Raw genomic sequence first — 14,287 nt, 5'->3', positions numbered from 1 at the left:
AACAATCAAAAACAGTATGAACTTGTTCACCTTGAAGGTCTTTTCTGGCCCTTAAATATCTTATGTTCTTCTGAACACATTTTAATTCTCTATTCTATTCCACTAATATTAAACATTTTGCTTACACAATCTTATTTGCACTATCTCAAAAAGCTATTTCTACATAACATTTACCTGGAGTCAAAGGAGAGTAATTTGCAAATCCAGGCATGCACAAAGGATTTAAAGGATTATGAGGGTAATTGAATGCAGAAAAGACAAAATCACTGGGAGAAGGTGGTGGCACTGTGCTATCTCTTTGGTTTCCAGGCTTCTTATCTTGCTGCTGTTGATGCATGAGATCATTCAGCATTTGCTTCAGCCTGTTGGGATGAATTATAACATTTTTTTTAGCATTTACCATCAAGCCTCAGACTGGATCAGTGCTTAGGTGAGATTCATCTTCAGCAAAATAATTATAAAAATATAAGAACTGCATCCATCCAATGCACATCACCAAGTACATTTCCCCAACTCCACTTTCCAGACGCTTCAACTGATCCAGAACTCTGCAGCTCAAGTTCTCCTGCAAAAGGTTCTGCCAAAACGCTAACCAAATTTAAGATTTTGTCCTGGTCTTCAAACAGACTCGATCCCACCATGCCCCTGCAATCTTCTCCAGCCACATACTCTGCAATTCTGTCACTTGTCTATTGCTTGCTCCCCATCCTCTTCACTCCACTAGTAGTGATTGAACATTCAGCCACCTAATCCATTCCCTTATCCACTGGAAATCTTCTAAAACTACTTTGCCTTGCTAGGTCTCTCCCTACCCTTATAAACCTCCTAAAATAAGTTTGCTTTCCCATTTAACACTGCCTTTTGATCATCGTTCTATATCTCAAAGTCCTGCAGCACAGTCTGCTGCCAAAGGGAGAAGCAACAATCTAATGCCGCTTTTTCCATTTGCAGACTTTGCCTTGCACTTCCAAGAGGATGCTTGCACCATGGGGAGATCAGACACATTAAGCAGGCACCAAATGTTCAGAACTTAATTTTCCCCAATCATTGGTACCAAATACTAAAAAGGCCAGGAGATGTGTCTGAATATTAAGCAATTTGCTCCCATCCTTTTTTTCCCTCCAGTTTTGCAATCCGAGCACCAATCCAGAAAATAAACTGTTTTTTGCACATGTACAATGCATTATGCACATCCTTTCACTCCAGCGCCAACTCTTTCATTCTGGAGATGGAGACAACTCACTCTGGCAATGTGACAGTGACTGAGTCTGTGATGTGACAGTGGGAACTTTGTTTGCTTTTCATCATGGATTGCAGACAGATTTTCCTCTGTAGGCAATGTAATATAAAAGCATTTTTAAGGGAACAATAGTTAATTGATTCTTCTTTTCCTTCCTCTACAGACATTTGAGTTAGCTATTAATGTCGATGTTAGGTAAAGGAAGAAGCTCCTTTTCAACATCATAAAGAATTTAAAGAATGAATGTGATGAGTAATGTTGGTTTTATATTGCAGCATAGAGGTGTCCATTGTTTTTAAGTAATTCACCTTGCATTAGGACTTCCAGAAGACCCTTGTAACAATGTGCTGTATTTGTGCAAATTAATTGACATTTAGCTCATAAGTATAGCAATGCCATGAGACAACCACTACTCATAATTTATTTTTGTGATTTTCATTACTCAGTACTAGACGCTGCGAGATGTGTCTGAATATCAGGTGGCTTTGCTTCTGGGTCTTTTTTGCTGTATTATTTGGGTAGTAGACATCCCCAAAAAAGTGTTTCTGATGGAAACCAGCAACATATGCGAGAGTCCAAAAGTATTACAATAACTCTGAAGGCAAACTAGGGATGAAAAAGCAGCAAAAGGCTCCCTTACTAGCTAAACAGCAATTCAGAAGGTCCTCATTAATATTTTAACTATGTACATGTGATAAGGATTTGAGTAACATGAGTCTTGGATAATGGCGCACAAAGCTGGACAACTCTCCTCGTTCCCAGTAGGAATAAAGTATCAGAAACCCACACTAAACTTCTGTGCAAAACAAAACTTTTATAAAATGCCACTGCTTACTTTAATACAAATCAGTTTTTCTACAAAACATGCTAATTGTCTTACTTTTCTAAACTAATTGCCATGTTACAAATTTTTCAAGTAGTAGCAAAAGTTAAGATATATTTCTGCACAACTTATCTAAGACCATAAACACACCTTTGCACATTGTTCTGTTGCCAAGCCAATTGTGTGTAACACTGATTTAACTGGTGCATTATGATGTGCACTTGTGGTGAGCCAACATTACTAGGCATTATATTGTAAGGACCAGTTAGGAAAGTCTGCAGAAGGTAAGAAAGTGCCTGTATAAAAATAAAGAAAATTATTTTCAGATGTATACAATACTAAACTGCAATATGATCAAGGGTCAGTAAAATGAATTAACTTTTAAAATGGTACCCCTTTGTAAATTGAACATTTTGTTTGAATCTCATGGAGTCAAGAGAAAGTCAACAAAAAAGGTTCAGATGATAAAACTTTCGATGGCAACTTTCAGCAAACAATTATACAGCATCGGGCACTTACAGATGCTCAGAAGAAAATAATTGGCAGCTCTTTTATGTTGCTAGCTTGTGTATCTTTTAGATACAAACAAGACATTTTCACAAACTGTCGAGTGCAACGGCCATTTACTTTGAATAGGAGTCTCCTTATTTTGGGTTGAGCTTACAGTCCAAGGTGACATGAGTGCAATGCTGGGGTACTGCTGTATTGTCGGAGATTCTATTTTTGAGAATTAGCCACAAATTGGTCAAGAGTCAAAGTTTGGGGACCTCAGACTGCGTGTTTGTGTACTGCTGGAATTTAGCCAGCATGAAAGAAAATAATTGCTAAATAGCACATCAATTCTTTGATCAGACATTATTTTCCGTTACAGGAACAAACGACAGTACAGGGGAAAACTGGCGTAGTAATTTTTTTAATTGATTTTTTTTTAAACTTAATGAATTTCACAAACAGTTCTGTGGCCAGACAGCCTTTTCTGGCTTTATGAAGCAATGATACAGGCTCTTTTCTAACTGTAGTTTGGAATAATAATCCTTGCATTTGATATAGCGCTTTTCACGTCTTCTAGATGTCTCAAAGCACTTCACAGAATAGACTGTAAAGTGAATTGACTGTATATTTGCGGGCAAAATACGGCAGCCAATTTCGTACAGCAGTGTCCCACAAATGGTCGTGATTTATTATTGTTTTTTTTCTTGAGGAATTATTGTCAGGTGTGTGGCGTAAGGAAACTTGCCCAAGGTTTCACCCTGCCGCTTGCGAGGCGAGTGCTCTAACTGAGCTACAGGACTCCACAGGAGCTTTAGACAGGAATGCCTGTCTAAAGCAATTCAAGGTTGGGATTCGTGCCATCACAAAGAAATGCTTTTAACTGAACTTTAGCAATTTTCAATCAAACCTTCAAAACAGTTTTTTGTCATTGAATGATTAAATGGATTATCAGCAGAACACCCTGGAAAAGGGAGTATGTTTCTACGGTTCTAACAGAATGAAGAAGGCATGGTTACACACAATCCCCCAGTACAGCAACTTACCTGCTGGTCCTGCATTAGGGTGTGACACATGTTTGTACTGAATTCCAGCTGTCTGGTCAATTGATTTACTTGTTCCTGCCAGTGTTCTCGTTCCTCTACATAGGAGAGATCTGCTGCCCACCGCAGATTCTCTTGACGTCGCATGCTAACATTCCGTTGTTTATGTTTTGGAAAAGAACGATAGTTCCCATCTGCAGAATATGGTTGTTTATTCTTTAACCTACAGAAGAGTGTGTGGGATGAGAAGGGAAAGCACAGCAAGTATTTAGCCACCAGTTAAATGTCAATGAAAACTGGTTTAAAAGCTGCAATCAAGTACATACCACAAAAGTCTTGCGATTTTGGTATTGGAATGAGGTAGAAAGGAGAAAATAATAGTCTAAATTGTGAAACAAATTTAAAGCAAAATTGCTTTGATAAAACATCATTTGATAAAATATTCAATTCTTGACTACTGTTGAGATATGTGCAAAAAATGTATGTAAATAAATGTTCCCTCGCAGGTTAAAAGAATAAAGTAAAATCATGTAAATCAATGTCACTAATTACTGGATTTTAGTATTTAGCCGAATGCCATACTTAAACATTAAGTAAATGTGTGTATCTATATCATGTACAATCATATCAATAATATAAATTCTAGTAATATAAAAAAAACAAATCTCTGGGAAACAACTGGAGGAATCCACAGTATTATTTTACCTGTGCCTAAAACCTCTCGAATTACGTGCTCCTTGACTTCTAGTTGGACTTGGATAAACTGTGTATGTTTCATGAGAACTTGTCTCAAGTTCTTCTTCTTCTTCTGCTTGTACAATTTCATCAGATGGATAGTCGTCGTCATCATCATCACCACCACCACCAATGTTTTCTTCCTCTTCATCATCATCATCATCCAGTGCACCTTGAGTTGAACCGCCCCAAGTAGCTGTGGTCCTGCCAACATTAATAGAGGCCTGAATTAATAATCACCACGTTAACTCATTAAGAAGCGCGCTCACCTTTATTTAATGAAAATGTGCTGTATGCATCACTGTAAAGTATAGGGACTGTATATTGGAAGCAAACATGGCAGCTAATTTGCACAATTTGTGAACAACTCATTTTGAGGGCATTTTATTAGAAAGACCTATTATATTGTAAGCAATTAATAAAAATAAATAGTTCCAAGAGCTATCTAGATACAGCAAGGAACAGAATTCATAGAATAGTTTTTAAAGTTTTACGTGTTACTATTAGTCAAGAGACACTGAACATCTAAACATCCTTACGATTAACAATTGTTACAAGTCTAATCAACACAATTCTAGGAAACATGGATGTGACGAAGGTTAAAGGCTTAATCAAATAAATTTGCCTCTAACCTTTCAGTCCTGCTGAGTTGCTGAGTTCCCTGTGTTTCCGCCCCATCACTTTTTATAGATGCGGCAGTGATGGAAGTGGTTTCAGTCAGTGTTTTTTGACGTTGATGCTCAGCCATCAAGGCTTCAAGTTGCTTTCTTCTTTGGCGCAACTCTTCACGAAGGATTTGGTGTCGGCGCATCTCAGACCACAGCTATTATGTACAAACAAAATTACAGGGCCATACATTTTGAGAATAACAATAACAGGCTATGTACCAACATTTCAAGAAGCAGAGCAATCTAATATTACAATATGATATATACCTGAAAAGGTGTCCGATTTTAACTCCTAAATGCAGATGCAACTTACAAACCAAAATCTAAGAACACATTTAAATTTAGAGATTACCTCATTGTCAGGAGGCGGTGCAGCAATTGGATCAGGCAAAGCCTTTGCTGTTGCACCTTGTCCATTGGCTGCAGGAGTAGACGTAACCACCGGCACTTTTATTTTCGACAGGTTTCCTATACTCGATGTTGATAACTGCATACATTAAAAAAGTACAATCATACATAGTGTACAATCATATATAACAACAATCTCCATCATACTTTAAAGCGATTACAACCGCCAAGTTATTATAAAGCAGAAACATGCATGTGTTTTGAAACCATCTGACCACATCATTGGCATACCAATGATTACATAATGTTTAAGTATGACATTCTTACACACTAAAATCCAATAATTAGTGGCATTATCAATTTACATGATTTTACTTTATTCTTTTAACCTGAGAGGGAACATATATTTAAATCCTTTTTTTGCACACATCTTAACAGCAGTCAAGAATGGAATATTTTATCAAATGATATAGAAAAAATAATTAAATGTAGTCGGGTGAAAAAAAAATTACCATACTCATATAATAGTGACCAAAATGTCCTTCTGAATATAGTGCATTTTAAAATTAATTAAAGCTTCCAACCACCTGTAGGTCAGGACATGATCTCTGCAGTTGTTGAATCTTCTCTTGAATCTCCATCAACCGTTTTCTTTCTTCTTGCAACTGCTTCAGTTCTTTCTGCTGTTGTTGAAGTTTAGCTTCATAGAATTTCTCTCTGTTACATAACAAATCCATATTGAGAAGAATTATTCTTAATTCAACACACCCTTACAGTTGAGAAACAAACTCTAGAAGTTACCTCAATACAAAATTTTCAAGTTACCCTGAGCCAGGACAATGTCACACCATAGAATTGTACAAAGTAATAAGATGGCCCCTCAATAAAGGGATTATTAGAATAAGAAAAAGTTGTATGTTAACTAATTTGAGACAAGTGTCAATGCAGTAACATTCCCATGCGTTGCACTGTGCAGTGTTTAGACATGGACGGATAGCTGCAATTCCCTCAAGACAATCAGGAAAGATGCAGCACAGGGGAGATTTCATCTGTACCAGAAGTATATCAATTAAAAATATAAAAATGTTCTAAGATTGTTGATTTATTCTCATTTGATCAATTGAAATAACCAGAATTTTGCAATTAGAATGAACATTGTAGAAATCTTTGCATCAGAAATAATTTCACAATGAATTATAATGAAACGAGATCCAACACAATAATAATCCTTGCATTTGATATGGAGCTTTTTACGTCTTCTAGACTTCTCAAAACGCTTCATAGAATATGCTGTGAAGTGAATTGACCGTATATTTGTGGGTGAAACGCAGCAGCCAATCGCGCACAGCAGCGTCTCACAAACAGTCGTGGATTGAAAATGACCAATTTATTATTGCTTTGTTTTGGAACAATTATTATTAGGTGTGTGGAGTAAGGAAACTTGCCCGAGGTTTCGCCCTGCCTGGAATTGAACCCAGGTGTCTCGCTTGCAAGGCAAGCACTCTGACCACTGAGCTACAAGGCCGATTAAGAAAATAATGAATTGTTTCACACAGGTACAGGGCTGGGCTGTATTGTGCAATTTCTTGAAACATGTTCCTTTGAACTCAAGAGTTAGATTCAATTCGAGTCCAGTTACATTAAGCTTTCCTGCCTGCCAATAAGAACAGACTAGTAACTTAATCATTCGCAATCCAGCTATTCTTAGTTCAAGTCCACACCACCAAATTACTCCTCTATGGTAAATCTAACCACCAAATTGGTAGTTCCATTCAAAAGACTGACAAGCATAAGCAACCAGCATGCAATAATCCCTTACCTATCTTTTTCATCCAGTGTCACTTCTTTTGGACTTCTAGATGAATTTGTTCTAGCGTTGTTTGGTTGCTGACTATTCTGATCTTCGCCAGTTAAGGAAAGCCCAGATACATTAGGGATATTAACACCAGTAGCATCTGGAGCTTCCTGCAAAGAGAAAATGTAGGTAGCAAGGAGAAGCTATACGACCGGCCAGTTATTTTGACCACAAACAGCAACGTGGCACCTTATCAAAGGTCTTCTGAAAATCTATTTATACATTCACTGCATTCCCTTATCTACTTTATCTGTTCTTCAAATAATTTGATATGATTGGTTACACACGACCTTCCTTTAAGCGCTTTAGAAAGTTCTCCCACTGCGAAAGGCACTGTATAAATGTAAATTGTTGTAAAAATTTGTGCTGCCTGCTTTTAATTATATTCTTTATCTCAAGAGGTTTTCACAAGATGTTTACAAAGTTCAGAAAGTTGCTGGGTTCATTCCTCAACCTGCATTGTTAATATGTCCCTACAAAATAACAATCTAGGTGTCACAATCAGTCTCAGCCAGGGATCCCCTCCTGGTGACTATTTAGAATCCCGGTTGAAAAAGTACTACACGTGTGTGATGTGAGGGAAGGAAAATAATCATCATAGCTATAATGACTGTTCAACGAACTGTAAATATATACAGAATGCTCATCTTTAGACACGATCAGGGCAAAAGTACAATAACAAATACTTTTCCACTTACAGATTATCAATACTTTGTATATATCTAGATGAGCAACAACTTAAAAAGTTACAAGATCAGACTTGAAATAGATATTTACCTGTACCATAGCAACAAGTTCCTGCAATTGCCTCAGCTTCTGCTTAGCAGCATTTAGTCTGTTTATTTTCTGTTGAATTTCAAGATCCTGTCCATTTTCTTCAACATAACTACTTCGCCGACTTGATACAGTTCCCTCACTTGCAAGTTCCCCTTGAATCTCTTCTTGTGCTTCATTAACATCTCTATCTTCTTCTTCTTCATCGTCGTCATCATCTTTTTCACTATCATTATAGTGAGAATCTGTATAATTAGTAGAAACATTCTTGTAATATTGCAACACATCAATATGCAAGTTATTCAGTAAAGACTCAATATAGACAATCACAGTAAAAACAAGGCTCAAGAACAACATTGAAAGTTTACTCAGAACCCTTTAAAAATAAAGTAAACCTTTTCACAACAGAATTACTTATTTAGTTTGTGTTAAAACAGCATCCAGTAACCACTGATGTTACATTCAAGATGAGATTATATGAGGTTTACCTGATGCAGGTGGGACATTCAGGCTCCGTACATTTATTGGCCTATTGTTGATTTCACAGTCGGTGTTCAGGAATCGATCATCATGGTTATTGGTTCCGTGAACTGCTGGCAACCTGGAAGCAGTATTGGTTTCAGACCAGTTATCACATCTTTGTGGGTTTCTGAAAAAGTTAAACTAGTTCTTAAAATGTGAATGTAAAATGTAGTCTTCAATAACTGCTCATATTGACATAATCATTACAATTAATTAAGATGAAGTCAAAAATACTAATCAAAATATATTAAGTACTGAAGGCTTTAATCCTGCCAACAGAATACATCCAGTGACCTGAGGGGATCAATTCAAATGTCTCTCATGTTCCAATATTTCAATTCACAAAAAGGCTTATGCTGTAGTAGGCATAGATCCTAGTGGCAATATAGTTGGTTTATCAGTTTGGAGGCTTCGATCATAAAGCCCGATGAGTGATCATGATCCAAGTAGGTCAGAAATAACCAGATCATGGATAGATATAGCAGCAATGTAAACGCTCCGCCTTCTAATTTAGGTCTACAGTGTGGCTCCACTAAACACTCTTTACAAAACTTGTTTTGTAGAAATGGAAGATACTTTTTGTAACAAGTTTTAAGAATAGTGACCAACAAATTCTTCACTGCCAGGTTTCAGCCTGGCTCAGTCAACTGCACTCCTGCCTCCAAGATATGAAAGGGTTCAAGCCCCATGTTGAAGCTTCACAAGTCTAGGTTGAGATTCCAATGCAGTGCAGGGGTATGTATTACATTACCAGAGGTGACATCCTTCAGAGAGGTTAAACTGAGGAGAGTTTCACCTGGTGTGACATTGGCCAATGGCAATGTCCCATAAAGCCAATTTGCCCTTCAGCAATGTCCCACAAACAATCATGAACTCTTCACGATTGTTTGTGGGTCATTGCTAATTGGCTGTAGTATTCGCCTCCAGAATACCCAGCCACTACACTTTACAGGGTATATTTTAAAGCGCTTTGAGACATGTTCCTGACATGAAAGGTACTAATATGAAATGCAAGGATTATTGTTATCAAACATTCTTAGTAGGTGTGCACAAGCTCTTCTCTTCTTGGTCAGATTCACAACCTCCAAGAGCATCTGGGTTAATTTGAGCTGAGCTCAATCACAAGATACAGTAGAGAGACGATGATGGTGATACTACAACAACTTAAATCAAGACACCTAATCGTGCAGCACATTTTATTTATGATTAAACTCACTGGTGAAGCAAGTTTAATCACAAAATAGCTAGCAATAGATTGTCCCTCCATTTCTTCTGTCCCATCAAAGTTGCTTTTCCAAGGTAGACCAATTGAATGAGTAGCAACACGTATCCAATAATCAGATTCAAACTCAATTTTAGTTTTGCCCACCTGATGTTCGTAACAGTTTCTGGATTTTCCTGATCGGAGTAGTACATAGATTCTTCCTCAGTCTCATCATCTTCATCCTCTTTTGTGTTTTCATTAACAGCATCAGTCATCATATCTGAAGTCTGCTGGTAGTAATCAACCAATTCACGCAACTCATTTAGCCGTTTGTGAACTTCTTTCAATTTCCTGAGTAAATAATTTTTATATAACTCATCATGGTGCAATTGGACTCGATCACAAATTAAAGAAAAACTATTTTAAATTTAGTGAGTGGAAACTCTTTACTCAATATTGATTTAACAACTACGAAGTTTGATAGGTAGATTTGCAAGTTATTCTCTCTCAAACGCCTGATATCGTGTTACAATATTTTTTTTGTTAAAAAGTATAACAATGTGAGCAGAACCCGTTTGAAATTGTGGAGAAACTGTAGATATTGCCATAATGCCGCAGATATGCTGCAATTCCTCTAAATTACCAGTTTTAAATTTCTGATCCACGTAAAATATTAAGTACAATGGCCAATATCACTTTAATGACAAGAAACCAAAACACTTAATATTTTTATGAACTCAATTCATCATTTTTACCTGTACACTGTTAATTTGGGGTCTAGGTTTACACATTTTACCATGCTTGCATTCCCATGCCTCCACCTGTCAAGCACACCTGTTCAAATTTTACTGCTCTTTTTCAAAATCTGCAATGCAGAGCACTCATACACTATACACAAAAGTAAATATGGATTGATTACTTATAAACACATTTTAATAATTTAAACTTTAAAAGGTAATTGACTGTACACAGCCACTTTCATCAAAAGGCAAGCTGCTTTGGCTGTTACTGATCTTAGCCATAAAAGCTTTTTAGTTAGGGGTCCTCTGAAGTCTCAAGACAGTGACATACTGCTAGTCACTGATACTCATTTGATCACCTTGCTCACATCTCTTCCCTTGCAAACACCTTAGATAGCAATGCAAGGCATATTTCAAATATAATTTTAGGATAGCAGCTGCAACATATTTTTAGACTTCAGTAGGATGGCACATCTGTGTAGACTAAAGCTCCACCAGAGGTACTGGGTGTGGATCTGCACCTGTGATCTGCCACTCTACTGAGTTGCTAATATTAGCTCCAATTGAGAAGAGGCCAGGCATTTTATGACAGAGAAGAATGAAATGATTCAGCCTCTCAAGACTGATTATTATTATTAAGAATTTTTTTTGCCCTCCACCTTGCTTGATTGTAAACACTTACTTCCCAGCATTTTGTGACATCCTTCTGACATGAAAGGCGCGATATAAATGTAATTTTGTTGAGAGATTTTCTCCATATGAACCAATCCATTCCTACTCTCCTGTTTGCTCCCATTACCTTTTAATATTCTTCTTCATGAATGTATCCAATCCCTTTTCAAACAACTTATGAAATCTACTTCTACTCCAGTTTGGGTCGATAATGCTTGTCTTACCACCTTCTGAGTAAAGAAATTGTTTTGAATCTTTTAATTTAAAAAAAATGATTTGTGTCATCTAGTTTTTAACTCACCGACCAATAGAAATAACCTCTTACTATTTACTCTATCATACCCCTTCATAATCACAAAGGCATCCATTAGGTCACATCTTAACCTTCTCAGCTCCAGTGAAAACAGCCCTAACTTTTCAATGAATCTCCATAAACTTAAAATCTCTTCTCATCCTTGATGGCCCTCATCATTAGTTACAAGCTCATAAATTTATGCTTTGCCTTTTCTGTTGCATTTATATTTTCCTGTCATGGGGTAACGAAAACTGTGCACAATATTCCAACAGTAGCCAAACCAAGATCTTGAGCAAATTCAACAATAGCTCCTGACTTTTGGATTCTATTAAGAGGAGAGAAATCAGAAAGAGGAACAAGGCACCAAAAATAACTTGGACTTCTAGTTATTAAAATGTATGAGTTTTGAAGTTCTAGATTCCTAACAGAAAATATTATGTTTTAAATCTATACTGTATGAATGTTGAGCTCTTTGAAGCAGAAATAAAATCTTATGGTTATTTGTTATTCTCAGAATAGTATTAGCATTGTAAAGTTTAGCTCTAGTTGCAGCACTAGAAGACATAATTGGACAATTTCTTTGGTGCTGGGAAAGGATAGAAAGCACCAGAAACTAAGAAGTTGTCCACATTACTTACCCTGAAATAAATTCTGAATGTAACAAAACCACAAAAGTAAATTCAAACAGTTCTCACACAGGAATACTTGTCCATGTGAGATTTGTCATCAGGAAGCAAATCATAATAAATAGATTTTACACTGAAGAGTCCTCAATTGAACTATTCACTGCAACTCATTGTGTATAAGAAGGGCCATAGCAACACAAGTGAGTGTATTCTGACCAGAGATAGTAACTGCAAAACTTTTGATGCATTCAATGGGTTTTAACTAAATTATGCTCTAAGTCATACTTCAGTTTCTCCCTGGGGTTAGGATTTTCCTCCTCGTCACTCTCATGATGTGAGGCTATGGAATCCAAAACACAGACTGAAGAGGCCATGCTGTTGGGTTCTCTATTGATTAAAGCAACTGTTCCAGTTGGTGCTGCAGCTGTGCTTTGATCGATGCTTCTCTGAGATGAGCCAGATGCAACAGGGCCACTTGATGGAACTAGAAAACAAATGAACAACGACCAAAATTTAGGATCGCTGGAATAAACTCAATAATGACTGGATGTTTACTTTGCACATCTACTTTTAATGGTGGGCTACCCACCTTGCTCTAAGGTATAATCTAAACAATAGAAGCCCTAACAACAACACCTTAAGTACTCTGCTTGCCATCTCCTTTAATACTGGTAGAATTCCACATATAGCTATTCTTTCCATCCTCTCATCAGACAATTTCTGATCCACTTTGTTACCTCCCCCACCCCATTCTATTCCTTGTCAATCAATTAGCTGAGCAGCACTTTACCACAGGTTTTCCTAAATTTTAACTTTATAATATCTGCTGAGGTGCCCTGTGCACCAAGTCAATTATTTGAAGAAGTCTATTACTTTGTCAGACATCAACTACCTTCCATAAAAACATTCTAATAGCCTCTTATTATTCCACATTTTTATTGCTACTTCATTGTTCTCATTCAGAACGTCCTATAATGCTTCATCAGTTCACAGGTTTATCTTTTGCTCTTACATAAATTGATGCTGTAAAATTTGACTTAAGGCACGTCATTGAAACCCATGAGCATGAAACACATTTACTCAGCCCCAAAAAAGTTAGCGCTGGTCCCATCAGTGCCTCAAAAAGCAAAATGACCATTTTCCAGGGCATGAGGTCGTCATAAGAAGCTGGAAACAACCCTAAAACCCAGTATGTACAATTTGATGATACTATGTACCTCCCTCTATAAGGGTTTAAAGCATGACTCCCCTTTCAAGGTTTTACAATTTGCCTAACAATTGTTTTCCTTGAATATATTTATTAAAAAGCTTTCAGGTTGTCCTTCCCCACATCCAGTATAAATATCATTCAGTCCATTATCAAAAAATGTTAAGTTAATAGATATGACAATAGACATATTTTCACTGGCAGTATAGACCACCCAATTTATCCCGTGTAAATTGAAGTCAAGATTACCAATTACATTTGATTCCTTATACACTTTATTTTCATTTGAATATGATACTCCAGAGTTACTCATTATTGACTGGAAGTCTGTAGTCAATCTCAAAAATGACTTCTTCCCCCCTCTTTAATGTCAGTTCTGTTAACCACAACCTTTCCACTTCAAATCCATCCGATTGTCCCTTATTCTGTTCTGCTTCCTCCTCTCCTACCCACCTCAAAAGTTTAGATCCTCTCCCGAAGCCCCATTTTCCCTCTTTGATGTAAAAAAATCAAGTTACAATTATATAATCAGTAAAGTCAGCTACTCAGACCTCTACATTGTGGTTACTAACATAACCCAACATTGCTTGCAAGAGTCTGACAATAACGGCTGGACATCTCCATTTACATTGTGCCCCTGAAGACAACAAGAAAAAACTGTTTAAGCTTTGAGCTCAGCCTTAAGCCAACAGCAACCTCACTTTCCTGCTGAAAGGTAAATGCAATGTCATTCTAATATCGACATACAAGCCACTACACTGAAGATTTTGTCCAAGCACTTACTGGAATTGTTAAGATGCTGGTCTCTTAGTGTATGCAACTCATCCAGTAGTTTATCCATTCTTTCTTTTTTCTCTTGCAAAACTTTCAGCTTATTGACCAGTTGGGCTTTTTCTTCAGACAAATGTTCTGAAGTTAAGGAATCTCTGCTCCTGGAAACTTCTTGCGTCAAAGACAGAGATTCCGCTCGTCTCCTGTTGTCAGGGACGGGCTGCGACTAAAAAAAGTTAACATTTGGAAAATTCCATTGGGAAAAGCTTTTATAA

The 14,287-nt window shown here is 37.0% G+C and overlaps 1 protein-coding gene across 7 annotated transcripts in view; it reads right to left on the bottom strand.

Annotated features, from left to right (window-relative positions):
* pcm1 (pericentriolar material 1) overlaps positions 1–14,287 on the bottom strand; it is a 64,733-nt gene that overhangs the window by 27,321 nt on the left and 23,125 nt on the right. For 6 of the 7 annotated variants that reach the window (XM_042342278.1, XM_042342269.1, XM_007892808.2 and 3 more), the window contains 13 exons: positions 14,025–14,238; positions 12,320–12,518; positions 9,867–10,052; positions 8,464–8,624; positions 7,979–8,220; positions 7,166–7,311; positions 5,934–6,063; positions 5,351–5,485; positions 4,963–5,153; positions 4,301–4,534; positions 3,599–3,818; positions 2,214–2,359; positions 175–362 (listed from right to left, as the gene is read on the bottom strand). In XM_042342278.1, coding sequence (XP_042198212.1) covers positions 175–362; positions 2,214–2,359; positions 3,599–3,818; positions 4,301–4,534; positions 4,963–5,153; positions 5,351–5,485; positions 5,934–6,063; positions 7,166–7,311; positions 7,979–8,220; positions 8,464–8,624; positions 9,867–10,052; positions 12,320–12,518; positions 14,025–14,238 — 2,392 coding nt within the window. The remainder of the gene's footprint in view (positions 1–174; positions 363–2,213; positions 2,360–3,598; positions 3,819–4,300; positions 4,535–4,962; positions 5,154–5,350; positions 5,486–5,933; positions 6,064–7,165; positions 7,312–7,978; positions 8,221–8,463; positions 8,625–9,866; positions 10,053–12,319; positions 12,519–14,024; positions 14,239–14,287) is intronic. The other variant, XM_007892811.2, reaches the window with a different exon arrangement.

Source organism: Callorhinchus milii, unplaced genomic scaffold (assembly GCF_018977255.1).
Source record: "Callorhinchus milii isolate IMCB2004 unplaced genomic scaffold, IMCB_Cmil_1.0 Scaffold1, whole genome shotgun sequence".
Taxonomy (NCBI): Eukaryota; Metazoa; Chordata; class Chondrichthyes; order Chimaeriformes; family Callorhinchidae; genus Callorhinchus; species Callorhinchus milii.
Note: the sequence above shows the minus strand (reverse complement) of the source record. Positions and strands in the feature narration are given on the sequence as shown.